This window comes from Prionailurus bengalensis, chromosome D2 (assembly GCF_016509475.1).
Source record: "Prionailurus bengalensis isolate Pbe53 chromosome D2, Fcat_Pben_1.1_paternal_pri, whole genome shotgun sequence".
Classification (NCBI taxonomy): domain Eukaryota; kingdom Metazoa; phylum Chordata; class Mammalia; order Carnivora; family Felidae; genus Prionailurus; species Prionailurus bengalensis.
Window position 1 is genome coordinate 44702713 of NC_057351.1, and position 14818 is coordinate 44717530.

Sequence of the window (14818 nt, forward strand, 5' to 3'; positions counted from 1 at the left end):
GATCACGGTTGGAGTTACACTGCAAACGTCTTTTGACTTTGAAACCTGAAACAAGCATCCCTAGAATCACAATTGTATAATTTCAAGAAGGGAGTTTTCCCAAGAAATGCAATTAAGTCATAGTGTAGATGTTGTTCTGTAATTATTTTACACTTTACACCCTACACTCTCAGCACTTCTGAAGATGGGAAGCAGTTTAATTTCATAGTAGAGAAGTGAGAAATGGCAGAGATTTTGGAAGTAAGCCATATGTAAAATACACAATATAATTGACACTCTGTAAACCTTACTTCCTCAATCCTGTCAGTGTCTTTGGAGAGCCAATTAAAGTGGAAAATTCTTAGGTTGATAAAATAGAAAGTTCAGGTTATTTATGGTAGAAATCACGCCAGGAGTAATTGCATCATAAATAAAATATTTTTCATTCAGGAATAGTTTAGGCTGAAATCAGTAAAATCAAATTGCTGGGACCAATAGGATGGGAGGAAAAACAGAATTATATTCGTCTACAAACAAACTAGTGTGGCTTTTTTTGTTACCTATTTAACTATTTTATAATAACCAAACCTTAACTGGGGAGGTAATGTTTCACATCATCCATCCTAAAAACTCAATTTTATACTAGTGAAGTCAGATTTGCAATATTTTAGGAAAATAATTTTAAGATATATTTGTTTTAATGATGACACACACTGCATATTTTAATATGTATGATTATCGGGGCGCCTGGGTGGCGCAGTCGGTTAAGCGTCCGACTTCAGCCAGGTCACGATCTTGCGGTCCGTGAGTTCGAGCCCCGCGTCAGGCTCTGGGCTGATGGCTCGGAGCCTGGAGCCTGTTTCCCATTCTGTGTCTCCCTCTCTCTCTGCCCCTCCCCCGTTCATGCTCTGTCTTTCTCTGTCCCAAAAATAAATAAACGTTGAAAAAAAAAATATGTATGATTATCTTGGTAGGCTTTTTTTCTATAGAATGAGTTATTATAAAGATTTGAGGTGTTTTTGTCACATCTACTAGGATTTGAAAGATTATGATGAATATCTTCGTGTTTTAAAGTTTTTATTTATTTTTATTTGAGAGAGAGAGAGAGAGAGGGAGGAGGAGGGAGAGGGAGAGGGAAAGGGAGAGGGAGAGAGAAGGAGCATGTGTGCACAAGCACTTGTGTACAAGCCCACAAGCCGGGTAGGGGCAGAGAGAGGGGGAACAGGATCTGAAGCGGGCTCTGCATGCACAGCAGAGAGCCCGATGTGTGGGGCTCAAACTCACGAACTGAACTGTGAGATCATGACTTAAGCCAAAGGCAGATGCTTAACCGACTAAGCCACCCAGGTGCCCCAATAGCTTCGTATTTTAAAGTTAAATTTTCCTGCTTTATTCTTAGTATATTTAGAAATGTTCTTGTTAGTAGTAAAACAATTACTTTAGAGCAGCCAGAAAAGACTATTGGGATTATTTAGTGTATTTATTTTATCTGTGGTTAATCTAAGATCAGGAATGGTGGCAACCTATTACTGAATTATTTAAGTTTCTGAACTACAGTGCCTTTTTACTGTTGTTGTTGTAAATAAAGATAGCTTTAATCTTTAAAAATGTATTTCATCATTTAAAGGTATGTTTGAGCATTTGTTTTTCTCTCTTAGTTTTGAAACTTTCCAGAATTCAGTTATATTCATTACCTTTTTTTTAATTTTTATCTTTCAGGAGTCAAGAGAAAGCAGTGGAAGTTGGAGTCATTGTCAAGTGATTGAGACCTTTTACAAGAAAATCTCTTTGAATAAGAGTAATTAAAATTAGCGACCTAACAAGACCAGTTATTAGAGGTCACAGTATACAGGAAACATTAAAACTGAACAATGACTCAGCTGTATATTTACATCAGATTATTGGGAGCCTATCTATTCATCACTTCTTATGTTCAAGGTAAATCAGTGTTTTTTTAAGTAATCTTATATTTTTTAGTAATTTATTTCTATATTTGAAACACTCATTCTTGCAGTTGATCTTTCAACTGATGTCCCTTTTTGAACAGTTAGGCTAGTATGCCAGCATAGCTTTTAAATAAAGAGGCAAAGAGTGAGGCACAGAACAAATACATGCCAGGTAATTTTGAACTTGACTGTGATAGAAACATTTTCAAGTATTTGTAAAATCTTAGCTTCTCAGAACCTATTCTCTTATCCGTAACATAGGTATTATGATGTGCAATATTAAGTCTTGTGAGGATTAAATGAGATAAAGTATAAAATAAAGTATCTGACCTAGTAAGACTAAGACACAGGTAGTAGAAACTGAAGACTTAATTTTTCAAATTCCTGTCCTCTTTAAAATACAATAAGGGATAAATGTAAATAATTAAAAAAAATCATTTTGTCATTAAAAATCTTCAGAATGGTAAGTTGCACTTGCGTGTGCTAATACTAAAATTTTTTCATAGAATACTCAAAGTTTTACTTACTAACAACATTGTAATTTTGTGTTCACTGCTTGTAACTCCCAAACAGGAAATTATTGTCATGACTCTGCGGGTCATATGGGCTATATTTGCACGTGGGCTTTTTCCTGTATGGTTTAATTAGGACATTATTCCATACTGAAGAGATAGTACTACTTTGCAAAAGGATTTTAGAGTAAAGTTATTAGGCATCTTCATTTAAGTTTGTCTTCACAGATCGTTTTTTCATAATGTTTCTTCATTCACAGCGACAAAGGTTAATATCTACCAACAAGAGATACTATTAAGAGCACAATTTTTTTTTAACATTTTCGTTTTAAAGAGTGAATATAAAAATAAAATCTAGAGCTTCTCCATATTTTGTCATAGGTGTAATTAATATCTTTATTATTTTCTTGCTCAGAACACAGCCCACTTCCAAAAGCCACTTTTTTGTGTGTGAAATACCAAATTATTTAATAAAACACCTTTATTTTAACAGCTCTTGTTGTATGTCTTGTTGATCAGCATTAACCAAAGTGTCATAGTTTTGAAGATGAGTTAAATTAATAATAACATTTCCTACCTTACCCCCAGGTAATCAGTATTTGATGTTAAATTTTCTAAAAATCTATATAGATCACACAGGCAATATGATACAAAATTCTTTCCCTACCCTGATTCAAGTTGCTCTATAATAAACTTTCATTAGATGAAATAAATTGATATTTAGTTATCAGGCATAAATAAAAAAATCTCAATAAGAATTATATTTCTGTGATGAAGAGCAAAATTTGTTACATTTCCTTTCAAAAAGATTAGTTTGATAGTTGGTTCCAATGATAAGATAAAGGGATGCCTGGGTGGCTCGGTCATTTAAGCATGGGACTCTTGATTTCAGCTCAGATCTTCATCTCACGGTTTGTGAAATCAAGCCCTGTGTTGGGCTGTGTGCTGACAGTGCGGAGCCTGCTTGGCATTCTCTGTCTCCCTCTCACTATCCTTCTTTCTCTGTCTCAAAATGAATAAATAAACATTAAAAAAAATGTTCAATAAATTTCAGTATAAAAAAATGATAAGATAAAAATATTTAGTCTTGGGGCGCCTGGTGGTGCAGTTGGTTAAGAGTCAGACTTCAGCTCAGGTAGTGATCTCATGGTTCGTAAGTCCAAGCCCCGCATCGACAGCATGACAGCATCTCTGCTCCTCCCCCGACTCACATTTTTTCTCTCTCTCTCTCAAAAATAAACATAAAAAAACTTCAGTCTTAAAAGAACTAAACCAACATAGAAGAAAATATTATTTCTTAGAGGATTATTTCTAATGCTATTTCTAAGAAGGATTGCAGAGTGGTTATTAGTGGAAATTACTTTTGACTTGGGCGTCAGTTGTGGAAAGTAAATTTCTCCATATGTTGGTTTTCTTGTTATAAAATAGAACCAATAACACAGATCCTAGATGTAAATAGGAATTTTTTGAACATTAAATGTTATGATTAAGATTAAAGTGCTTTACGTTGCGATTAAGTTACTCAAGTTGGAACAGAAGAATGAGTCACTTGATATTAACATCTAATAGCTATTTAGTCCTTGTTTTTGGCTTGGCCACACATTTTAGAAGTGGATTTTAGCTTTAAGTAACTGATTACTCCACAAACAGTGACTTGAACAAATAATTTTTGATGTAGATGGTAGGTATTTCCTGGTGTTCATTCAGTAGTTCAGTGGTGTCAAGTTTGACATCTATAATTTTCTTGGCCTCTCCTTAATGGTTACAAAATGGCTTCTGTACCTACACTGGAGGAAGGAAAAATGGGGAAAGGTTCAGTGCTGACCTCAACTGGACATTACTTCAGGAAAGCAAACTGTCCCCAGAAACTAACCTTCTGCTGGCAGATTTTATCTTGTTTTGTTGGATAAACTGAGACAGTTGCTAAGGCTACTAGAAAACTGAGAGACAGGACTGACTGTCATAGTCAGCTCAGATTCATCTCAGTCCATTGCTTCCCAAGACCAGAGTTTGGTCAGCTGAGAAGACAGGGAAAATAGATATCCTTTGGACAACTAAAAGAGCCTGGGACAGATTTTATCTCTTCTGTCATTTAAGATGTTTTCAGTCTTAGGTTACAAACAAAACAATTCAAAATAGCTTAAACAATAAGGAAAATGTTGTATCACAAAACGAGAAGTCTGAAGGTAGGGCAACTTCGGTAAGTTAATTCTGTGGCTCATCACATTCTTTCTCTATTTCAACAGTGTTGTACTCCACCTATTAATTTAGTCCTGGGTTAACTTACTTCATGGCCACAGGTGGCTACTGTGGAGCCAGATGTCACATGCAGATGTGGCAAATTAGGGTTGACAACATCAAGTAGAAGAGGAGTGGATGTCTCTCATGGCTCTTTTGTTGTTGTTGTTGAAGTTTATTTATTTTGAGAGAGAGCAAGCGAGCGTGAGCAGGGAAGGAGCAAAAAGAGAGAAAGAGAGAATCCCAAGCAGACTCCACACTGTCAACGCACAGTACAATGCAGGGCTTGATCTCATGAACCGTGAGATCATGACCTGAGCCGAAATCAAGAGTTGGACACTTAACCAACTGAGCCACCCAGGCACCCTCCTCGTGGCTCTTTTTAATTGGTAAAGAAATCTTTCCTCAGACACCTCTCCCCTTCCCTTCCCTTCCCCTCCCCAGCAGACTTCCTTCTAACCTTATTGGCCAGAATTAATTTATGCTTTTGTATAAACAGTGGCAAGGGGAAGGGAACTGAAATTGTTGGATTAGACAAAATAATTGTCTCTACTGAGGGTAGGTCTATGCTTCTCTGAATCACAGGAGGAGGAGCAAATACTTAAAAAGGGGTGTGGGGTGTGTGTGTGTGTGTGTGTGTGTGTGTGTGTGTGTGTGTGTGTTGCCAGCAAGGTAGAGGGGAGAAAACAACTAATGGCATCTGTTGCAGGGTACCACATTTGTCTACCTAACATCATACATACCCTTCTTTCATGCATATACTAAAAGTGCTGGTGTTGGTAGAAATACTCAATTCGTGCTCAGAGGGGTATATACATATAACCCAGAGGTTTATCCACATGTTGCACTCAGCCACTCATATAGTATGTATGTAGTATATAGCCTTGTCCATCAGATTCATATATGCCTCTTCACGGTCCAGCAGTGTGTGGCTAAGGGAGAAATTGTCAGTGCCCGACACACCCAGTATTTAGTGATGAAGAAGAAATAGGATGAGTGCTGTATAAACTCCCATTCAGAAGGGCGACTTGAAAGCAGCCTTCAGCACTCATGCGCCGTAGCACATAGATTAAGGAGAACTGTTACTGATTACTTCATACATGCAATGCATTGATGTCCCATTGGTCTCTGCAGCCCTCCTGCCTTTTGCTTTCTAATTATTCCTATTCTAGACATTCTGCTTTAAGGACAGGGGAGGAGTTTCTGTGCTTTGTACAAAGGAAACCCATAGATTACTAGGAAAGTGAGAAAAATTATTTAGCCGGGAATAAAAATGCAGTAAAGTCAGGGGCGCCTGGGTGGCTCATTTGGTTAACTGTCTGAATTCGACTCAGGTCATAATCTTGCCTTTCATGGGTTCAAGCCCTGCGTCGGGCTCTGTGCTAACAGCCCAAAGCCTGAAGCCTGCTTCAGATTCTGTGTCTGCCTCTCTCTCTGCCCCTCCCCTACTCATGCTCTGTCTCTTTCTCTCACAGAATGAATAAACATTTTAAAAAATGTAGTAAGATCATTGATGCCAAAAATTACCATTAATGACAAAGGAACATGGTGTAAATGTGCCTATAGGTAGTTACTTGTATCTTTTAGCTATCGGTCTCCATATTCGTATATATTTGTGTTTTTTTTTTTTTCTGAGCTGTTACACTAGAGCGTGCAAACTTTAAATATTTTTTGCGTGTGTTTGTTTTGAGATACATCCTAGAGCTTCAGCCCAGCCCAGACCCCATAATTTTATGCCATTGTAAATGCAAGACTTGAAAGAGATTGGCAAATTCTAGGAGTTGACGGAAGACCCGCGTGCCTGAGCATGGTGGAGGACAGGTGCTATAAGTTGATGTTGGAGAGGTACAGAGGTTCCAAATCCTGCTGGCAGTAGGCATGGTGAAGGAGGTTGGAGTTTATTCCGAGTGCATATGGAGCCATTAATTGGTTTTAAGCAGGGGAGTGAACAGGATCGGATCAGATTTATAAGATAACTCTGGTTCCTGTATGGGAAATAGATTGGAGGGGCCAAGAACAGAAATAGGGAGGTCAGTGTGGAGATTCCTATCTCAGAAGTAGCATGCCATGATGGGCCCAGGTAATAGCAGGTGAGCTGGAGAAAAATGGGAAAAACTTGAGATCTATTTTGGAGAGTGAGCCAAAAGACTTGGGGAGACAGGTTTGAAGAGAAAAGTCAAGAGTTCCATTTTGGACAAGCTAATTTTGAGATTACTTGCAAGCAGGTCAAAGCTAGAGGGTAAATCTAGGAACCATAAACAGATTTGCTTAAACTGTGGGAATGGGCGCTGTCACCTAGGGAGGTGGTGCAGAGAAGCTGTTGCTACCTATTTTTCTTTGCATCTAGGCCTCTATTTTGGGAAAGTTTATAACTTTAAGATACAGCTTAGTTTTTCTTGCCTTTGACACCCAGGCTGAGTTTGTGTTACAGGCTCCTTCCTTTGTTTACCTTTGTATTGTATCCCTGTTCACACTGTGTTTATCTGCGTGCTTACCGCCCCTCCCCTTCACTGCCCTCCAAGTTTCTCAAGGACTCCATCAGTTTCCAGCATTCAGTAACTTGCCTGCACATAGCTGGCCTATAGTTAGTGTTTTGTTAAATAAATATCTGAGGTAATATAAGTTCCAAATGCAAATTATTATAATTAGGATTTTTATTTCCTAAATTCAGATAGTGTTTGGGAAATTGTGTGTATTAACCATCATAGAACTTTGCATAGTCTAGGTATCCGTGATCTTTAAGTACAGTACAATCTTTGTAAATAAATAATATTTCCATTTGTACCTTATTTTGTATTTAATTAAGCCCTTTACTGTCTATTCATTTCTTCTGTATATAACCTCTTGGTGTGAATTGGGAAGGAATTATTATTACTGTTTTTTAGAGCTAGAGAATGAGATTCAGAGAGTACCACCTGTGGACATATTTGGGAGTTGAACCCTTAACTTCTCACTGTTATTTCAGTGTCATTTCTACAACACTACCACTTTCTCTGTGTATCATTAGATTTTTGGAAAATTAATTGCATGTGGTATATTATTTGACCATTTTTCTCCATAGTTAAACGGATGCTTCCTTCTGTTATTGTGATGGGTTTGAAAGCTGGTTAAGAGACTTCAGGTGTCCTCTAGTCCTGGAGTCTTATTCGCTAAATGAGGCCTGGAGAAGTGGTGGCTTCTCCGTGATCACCCAGTGAACTAAACTGTGGTACGACCACAGTAGGAGAATAGTAGACCACAATCCAGGTCTCCTTGTTTTTAGCCTAGTGGATTTCTTCCTTTCCTGGCCACTACCCTCCCTTTTTTTATTTTTGCAGTTGACATTGCTAGCATACATGAGGTCTTTAAGTTTTGTTATCAGTTTAAAGGATTAAATGAAGATTATTAAAATTCAAGGCATGGAGGGGCGCCTGGGTGGCTCATTCGGTAAGTGATTCTTGATTTCGTCTCAGGTCATAATCTCAAGACTTCGTTGGATCGAGCCCCACAATCCTGCTTGAGGTTCTCTTTCCCCTCCTCTCTCTGCCCCTTTCCCTGTCCACTCTCACTCTCTCTCAAGATAAATAAGTAAACATTAAAAAAATAAATTCTGGGCATGGAATCGCTAAAACTTAATTAGCAGCACATTCTCTTCCTGTTATCAAATGTGTGCATATGTGTTACTTTTTCTCTCTTCATCTCACCAGTATGGCTACATTTTAAGTCAAGTCTACATTATGCTTGAACGTTATAATGAAATGTTGCTTATACACAGTTCTCTTAATATTTTATACCTGTTTGGCTCTACATTTTATTCCTTGGAGGTCAATCCTCCAAGGAATAAGCTAGCCAATTTCAGCTGATTCAGAGGGAGGGAAGAATTACTCACACATTTTAAGAAGTTCTGTTCTGCTTTCAGCCTGAAAGATTCAGTACCAAATATGACAGTATCTGTCATTTGAGGCTACTTGACTCTAATGCAAAAACACAGTTCTGTTTTCATAAGCTAACTACTGCCCTGCAGTAACCTTCAGTTTCTGGCAGCATAGTCTAGATTCGAACCAGTGACCTTCAGATAAAGGGCACCAGATAATATGATTAGTCCCCATGCTCTCACAATACCCTTACTTAAGCAATTAAAGTCCAAAGCAAGATGCTTAGTAACTCCACTTCCGCATAGAGGCACAAATAGAGCACTTACTGTTTTTAAGCTAGTCCCAAGTTTTGAGACAAAGAGCTTAAGAACCATAATTTGTATATATATATTTTTAAGTTTATTTAGTTATTCTGAGAGAGAAAGCATGCGAGTAGGGGAGGCACAGAAAGGCACAGGGAGAATCCCAAGCAGACTCCTCTCTGCTAGTGCAGAGCCCAACACAGGGCTCAATCTCACAAACCCTGAGATCATGACCTGAGCTGAAATTAAGAGTCAGACGCTTAACCAACTGAGCCACCCAGGTGCCCCATAATTTGTGTATTTTTTAATAATTGTAAATAATCTCAGCCTTCCCTGAAGCCATTTCCCATTTTGTACCTTTCTTGTAGGTTATGACCATATTGTATGTCTGCCACTCTTGTCTTCCACTGGTGCAAAACTTGTGACATAATCTTCTCCATATGTCCAACAATACCTGGGGCAGTACTCTGTGCATCATAGGTTATTAACAAATGTTAAATGTATGAATGAAATGTATTTTTTTTTTAATTTTTTTTTTTTAACGTTTATTTATTTTTGGGACAGAGAGAGACAGAGCATGAATGGGGGAGGGGCAGAGAGAGAGGGAGACACAGAATTGGAAACAGGCTCCAGGCTCTGAGCCATCAGCCCAGAGCCTGACGCGGGGCTCGAACTCACGGACCGCGAGATCGTGACCTGGCTGAAGTCGGACGCTTAACCTACTGCGCCACCCAGGCGCCCCGAAATGTATTTTTTTAACGTTTATTTATTTTTGAAAGACAGAGACATTGGGAGCAGGGTCGGACAGAGAGAGAGGGAGACAGAGTCTGAAACAGGCTCCAGGCTCCAAGTTGTCAGCACAGAGCCCGATGCAGGGCTCAAACCCACAGACGGCGAGTTCATGACCTGAGCCGAAGCTAGACGCTCAACCGACTGAGCTACCCAGGCATCCCTGAATGAAATGTATTTTTAATTAAACACATTAGCTGCCATTACATAAGAAAGCTGCCATTACATAATAATTACACACTAAGAAAGCTTAGAAATTTCTCATTGAAAATTGAAATGGAAGAATTAGCTTTTCGGAAATGATGTTTTCACAAATTTCATACTTGAATACAGGGCAGAATCTGGACAGTATGCTCCATGGTACTGGGATGAAATCAGACTCTGACCAGAAAAAATCAGAAAATGGAGTAACCTTAGCACCAGAGGATACTTTGCCTTTTTTAAAGTGCTATTGCTCAGGACACTGCCCGGATGATGCTATTAATAACACATGCATGTAAGTACTTTATGTAGTCCTTAAAGTTATGGGAATAGGATTGAATTTAGTGCTATTTTAAGAATTGTTTACATTGTCTTCGTGTTTTTTTTTTTTTTCTTTAATTTTATATGATATCTTTTACAAAGAGCCAAAAAACTTCTTGTTCTTTGTATGGGAACATTTAGTACTATTAAATGATTGATGTTTCTTTTCTCAGAGTTAACGTTGTAATACAGCTTTTTAAAGGAGATAGAAGGATTGGAATCTGGTATTTGTCTAATGTTTTGAGTTTATTTAATGATCTTTTTATCATAAAGTTTACTGATACTTACTGTAGAAAATTTAGAGATTACCAAAAAAAAAAAAAAAAAACCAAACTCACTCAAAATCTTGTAATTCTAAATTGGTCGAAATATTTTACAGAAAGATAGGTGTGATATTGTGATATTTAATTAATTTTATATTATTTTGATACAAGTGAGCTCCCAGTCCAATTCTGATTTATATAACCATTTTAATTTTCCTACTTTATTTTATGTTAACTATTCAACACATTTATATATGATCATGTAATTCTATTCCATATTGTTTGGGGACATTGAAGAATTGGCTTACTAGCCAAAAAAATTCCCTGAACAACTGAGTGTCATCAGTTAATTGTCGCCCTGTTATGAAAGTGATAATGTCCTGTTTTTGTACTTTACTAATAACTGTATGCTCTTTGAATATCACCAAATAGAAAGCAAAAACGTATATATGTAAAATACTGAAATTATATGATAGTTTATCATGTCTTCAATGTGAAGTTATATTTTTTGGTTTTTGGGTTTTTTTTCTTTCAGAACGAATGGGCACTGCTTTGCCATCATAGAAGAAGATGACCAAGGAGAAACCACATTAGCTTCAGGGTGTATGAAATATGAAGGATCTGACTTTCAGTGCAAGGTAAGATCTGATTTAGGGCCTGTGAAATAAAGAAGGGAGGGGCCACGTGAAAAGTATTCATTTCCCCAGGAGAAGTGTGCCTGATCTGCACATCACTCTATGTTCTTATAAACCAAGTATATTGGAGGAAGCTTAGTTCTTACTTCAGGTAATATGATTGTGGTAATTGAAGTTCCAGATTATTTTACTTTATTTTTTTTTTTAATTTTTATGTTTATTTATTTTTGAGAGAGAGAATGAGTGGGGGAGGGGCAGAGAGAGAAGGAGACACAGAATCCGAAGCAGGCTCCAGGCTCTGAGCTGTCAGCACAGAGCCTGATGCGGGGCTTGAACTCACAGACTGAGAGATCATGACCTGAGCCGAAGTCGAACGCTCAACCGACTAAGCCACCCAGGCGCCCCTATTTTACTTTTAAAAAAACGTTTTAAATCATATCCTATTTCTAAATTGTCATGACTGCAAAAAAAAAAATGTTACAGTATCACCTGTGGATTATCAAATTGACTGGAAAGACTTCAAGGTGATGGGCAAGAATAACCTTTGTATCACTCTGAGACAATGCAGAAACATTAAGTCCTTGTAAGGAAATCTCAGTGGAGTTGTTTTAACAGCAGCAGCAAAGGCATCCAAGGGCTGGTAATAAAGAGTTTATGAATATCCTCATGGCTCTTGGTTATAAACCTAATCTCTTCAAAATCCTGTATAGTAATTTTGCCCCAGGGATTCTTCCAGCTTTAGATAGAACCGTTTGTACACAAATTTAAGCCTCAACTATTTTAGGAAATGATTCACATTATTAAGAAACTCTCAGGATTGATATATGTTCCAATCTCTGCTAAAAGTTTGGGATCCATGTGCCCCCTCTGCACATCTCCCTCCCCCCCCCCCACATATATTGCATCCCATCTACTTTTATTTTAATGTTTATTTTTGAGAGAGAGGGAGAGAGCACACAGAGGAGGGGCAGAAAGAGGGAGACAGGATCCCAAGCAGACTCTGCACTGACAGCAGAGAGCCCGATGCGGGACTCGAACTCACGAACCGTGAGATCATGACCTGAGCTGCAGTCAGATGCTTAACCGACTGAGCCAATCAGGCACCCGCGCCCCCCCCCCCCGCCAATTTATTTTCTTCTTCCCCTCCCCCTCCTCCTCTGAGAGAGAAAGAGATAGAGTGACTATCTTAAGCAGGCTCCATGGCCAGCCCGATGTGGGACTTGATCTTAAGACCACCCCAACCCCAGGGCTCTATTTCATAACCAACCGTGAGATCATGACTTGAGCTGAAATCAAGAGTTGGATGCTTAACCAACTGAGCCACCCAGGCACCCCTCATCCCATCTATTTTCTAGGTGTGACACCTCTAGTGACAAGGGCTTCATTACCTCCCAAGACCATCTATTTCATCTGTACTAATGACCTGACGTGATCTTTACAAAGCTTTTCCTCCTAATGACTACAAATCTCTCCCTGCCCCTTTGGATCAAATCTGAAGCCTCTTTCATATGACAGCCTTTTACTGTGTGAAGGAAGTTTTTTGGTCTGTTTGTGTGGTCCTGTGTTCCTCCCCATTCCTATAGTCTTTGCCTATAGGTGAAAATGATAGCTCACAGTCCCCTCCACTGCTCCATGTCTGATTAGCTTCAGAGTTACACTGATTTCTCAGCGTAATATGCAGAATTGAGTGTGGTCTGACCTGGGGTGGGAGGGGGGAACGCAGAGAATAAGTAACTCCTTTCCTTTTCCTAAATACAGCCAGATCTCATGTTGGATGTTGGATGTTGGATTGTTACACCACACTTTGAAACATACTGAGCTACCTGTCAGCTAAAATCCCCGTCTTCCACTTATGCTACTGCTGAACCATATCTCTTAGATTCTATATTGATTCTTTGGTTTCTTGCCACAAATAAGAGGATGGAAATGGAATGAGTTTTTGAAAATAGTTGTTATATGCCTGTCTATGTTAAATTTTATCATATTAGAATAGCCCTTTGGGGGTGCCTGGGTGGCTCAGTCAGTTGAGCATCTGACTTCAGCTCAGGTCATGATTTCACAGTTTGTGGGTTTGAGCCCCACGTCGGGCTCTGTGCTGACAGCTCGGAGCCTGGAGCCTGCTTCGGATTCTAGGTCTCCTTCTCTCTCTGCCCATCCCCTGCTTGTGCTCTGTCTCTCTCTGTCTCTCAAAAATAAATAAGTAAATAAATGTAAAAAAAAAAAAAAAAACAAAAAACGAATTAGCCCTTTGCTGTAATTTGGCAGGATTTGGCGGGGGGGGGGGGATGATAATTTAATTATTTCTCGCAGTTTTATGCCATTTGCATGTTTATCAACCACATATTCTATACATTTTTTTAATCACTAAAAATATTGAAGGAAGAACTATGGTTAGAGCAGTGAGCTCAGCAGTAATAACCCATATCTTGCATGCCCCTAAACGAGGCATATCACAAATTGACTTCACTAATATAAATTAGTTGTTAAACTTCACAGTCTGTGTTCTTTTAACATAAGAAAGAGTCTAACATTTAGCTCTTCAGTTTCTAACACTTGTCCTTTCTAAATTCTTCCTGTCACACCTGCCTTCCAGCCCTCTCAAAGTGTTCTCTTGCCAGGGTGTGATCATGAGGCAGCCACTCACCAAGAATACAGAAGCCCGGAGGGTCTCTTCCGGCGTCTGGGAAAGCAGCTGCCATGTAACAGTGCTTTTTCCTTGTCCTCCATCACCTCCTGGTTTTCAGCAACACATCCATTGCTTGGCGGTCTTCTAGCATTGCTAGAGAAACCCCTTCTTGGTTGATCTTTACATTTTGTCTTCTGCAGGGCTGAGCTCATTTTGAACATTAGCCTTCCTGCAACTGTTGGTAGATGCTTCGTAGTCCTTTTATTCACCTTCAGTTAATATACTCTCCATTCCCTCCTTCATGTAAATGTTCTCGATCTGGGGTTATTTCAGAGTCATTTGTGTAACTCCTAACATCTCTCTCTTTTCTTTCTCTTTATGGTCATTTAAAAGTAAAACTGTTTGGGGGCATGTGGGTGGCCCAGTCAGTTGAGTGTCTGACTTCAGCTCAGGTCATGATCTCGTGTTTGTGGGTTCAAGCCCTGCGTCGGGCTCTGTGCAGACAGCTCAGAGCCTGGAGTCTGCTTCAGATTCTGTGTCTCCTCTGTCTGCCCCTCCCTCCCCTGGTCACCCTCTGTCTCTGTCTCTCAAAAAATAAAACATTAAAAAAATAACTTTTTTTTTTTAAGTAAAACTTTTTTAACATTAAAAATTTAGTTAAAATGGAAAACTTGTGCTTTTGGAAGTTTCCCAATACTCTCAACCCATCTTTCCTGGTAGGATCAAGTCGTGGACTCCTATTCATTCACCTTTTTAAAGTAATACTTGATTATACTGAGGTTTTTCTGTTTTGGCCATCTGATACTTAAGAATAACATGGTCAGTTTCTGCTTATGTTCCTGCTACTTTTATAATGACAAGCAATTCCTTTCTGTTGCTATTTTGGTCCAGAATGGCAGTTTTCCCAGGCAGTGCTGAAATGTCAGCATTCAAGTTAATAACTTGTCAAGTACTGTACCAATCACGTAAAACTTCACACATAATTGTTGATGTCTGCTCTCTTGACTGAAGTCTTGTCCTGTGCTCATTTTCTGATCTGTCAGGGACACATCTCCTCTCTGGTCAGTGGTCTCTAAGAAACTCTCAGGAGTATGGTTTCTGCATTTTGCCTTTGTCCTCACCACATCTGCTTTAACTTGCTTCTGCATTGGG

General features: G+C 38.9%; 1 protein-coding gene across 1 annotated transcript in view; it reads left to right on the plus strand.

Annotated features, from left to right (window-relative positions):
• Positions 1–14818, plus strand: part of BMPR1A (bone morphogenetic protein receptor type 1A) — a 138787-nt gene that overhangs the window by 104392 nt on the left and 19577 nt on the right. Inside the window, exons 3-5 of the mRNA XM_043596780.1 lie at positions 1699–1917; positions 9954–10116; positions 10941–11043. Of these exons, the coding sequence (XP_043452715.1) occupies positions 1851–1917; positions 9954–10116; positions 10941–11043 (333 nt within the window). The 5' untranslated portion in view covers positions 1699–1850. The remainder of the gene's footprint in view (positions 1–1698; positions 1918–9953; positions 10117–10940; positions 11044–14818) is intronic.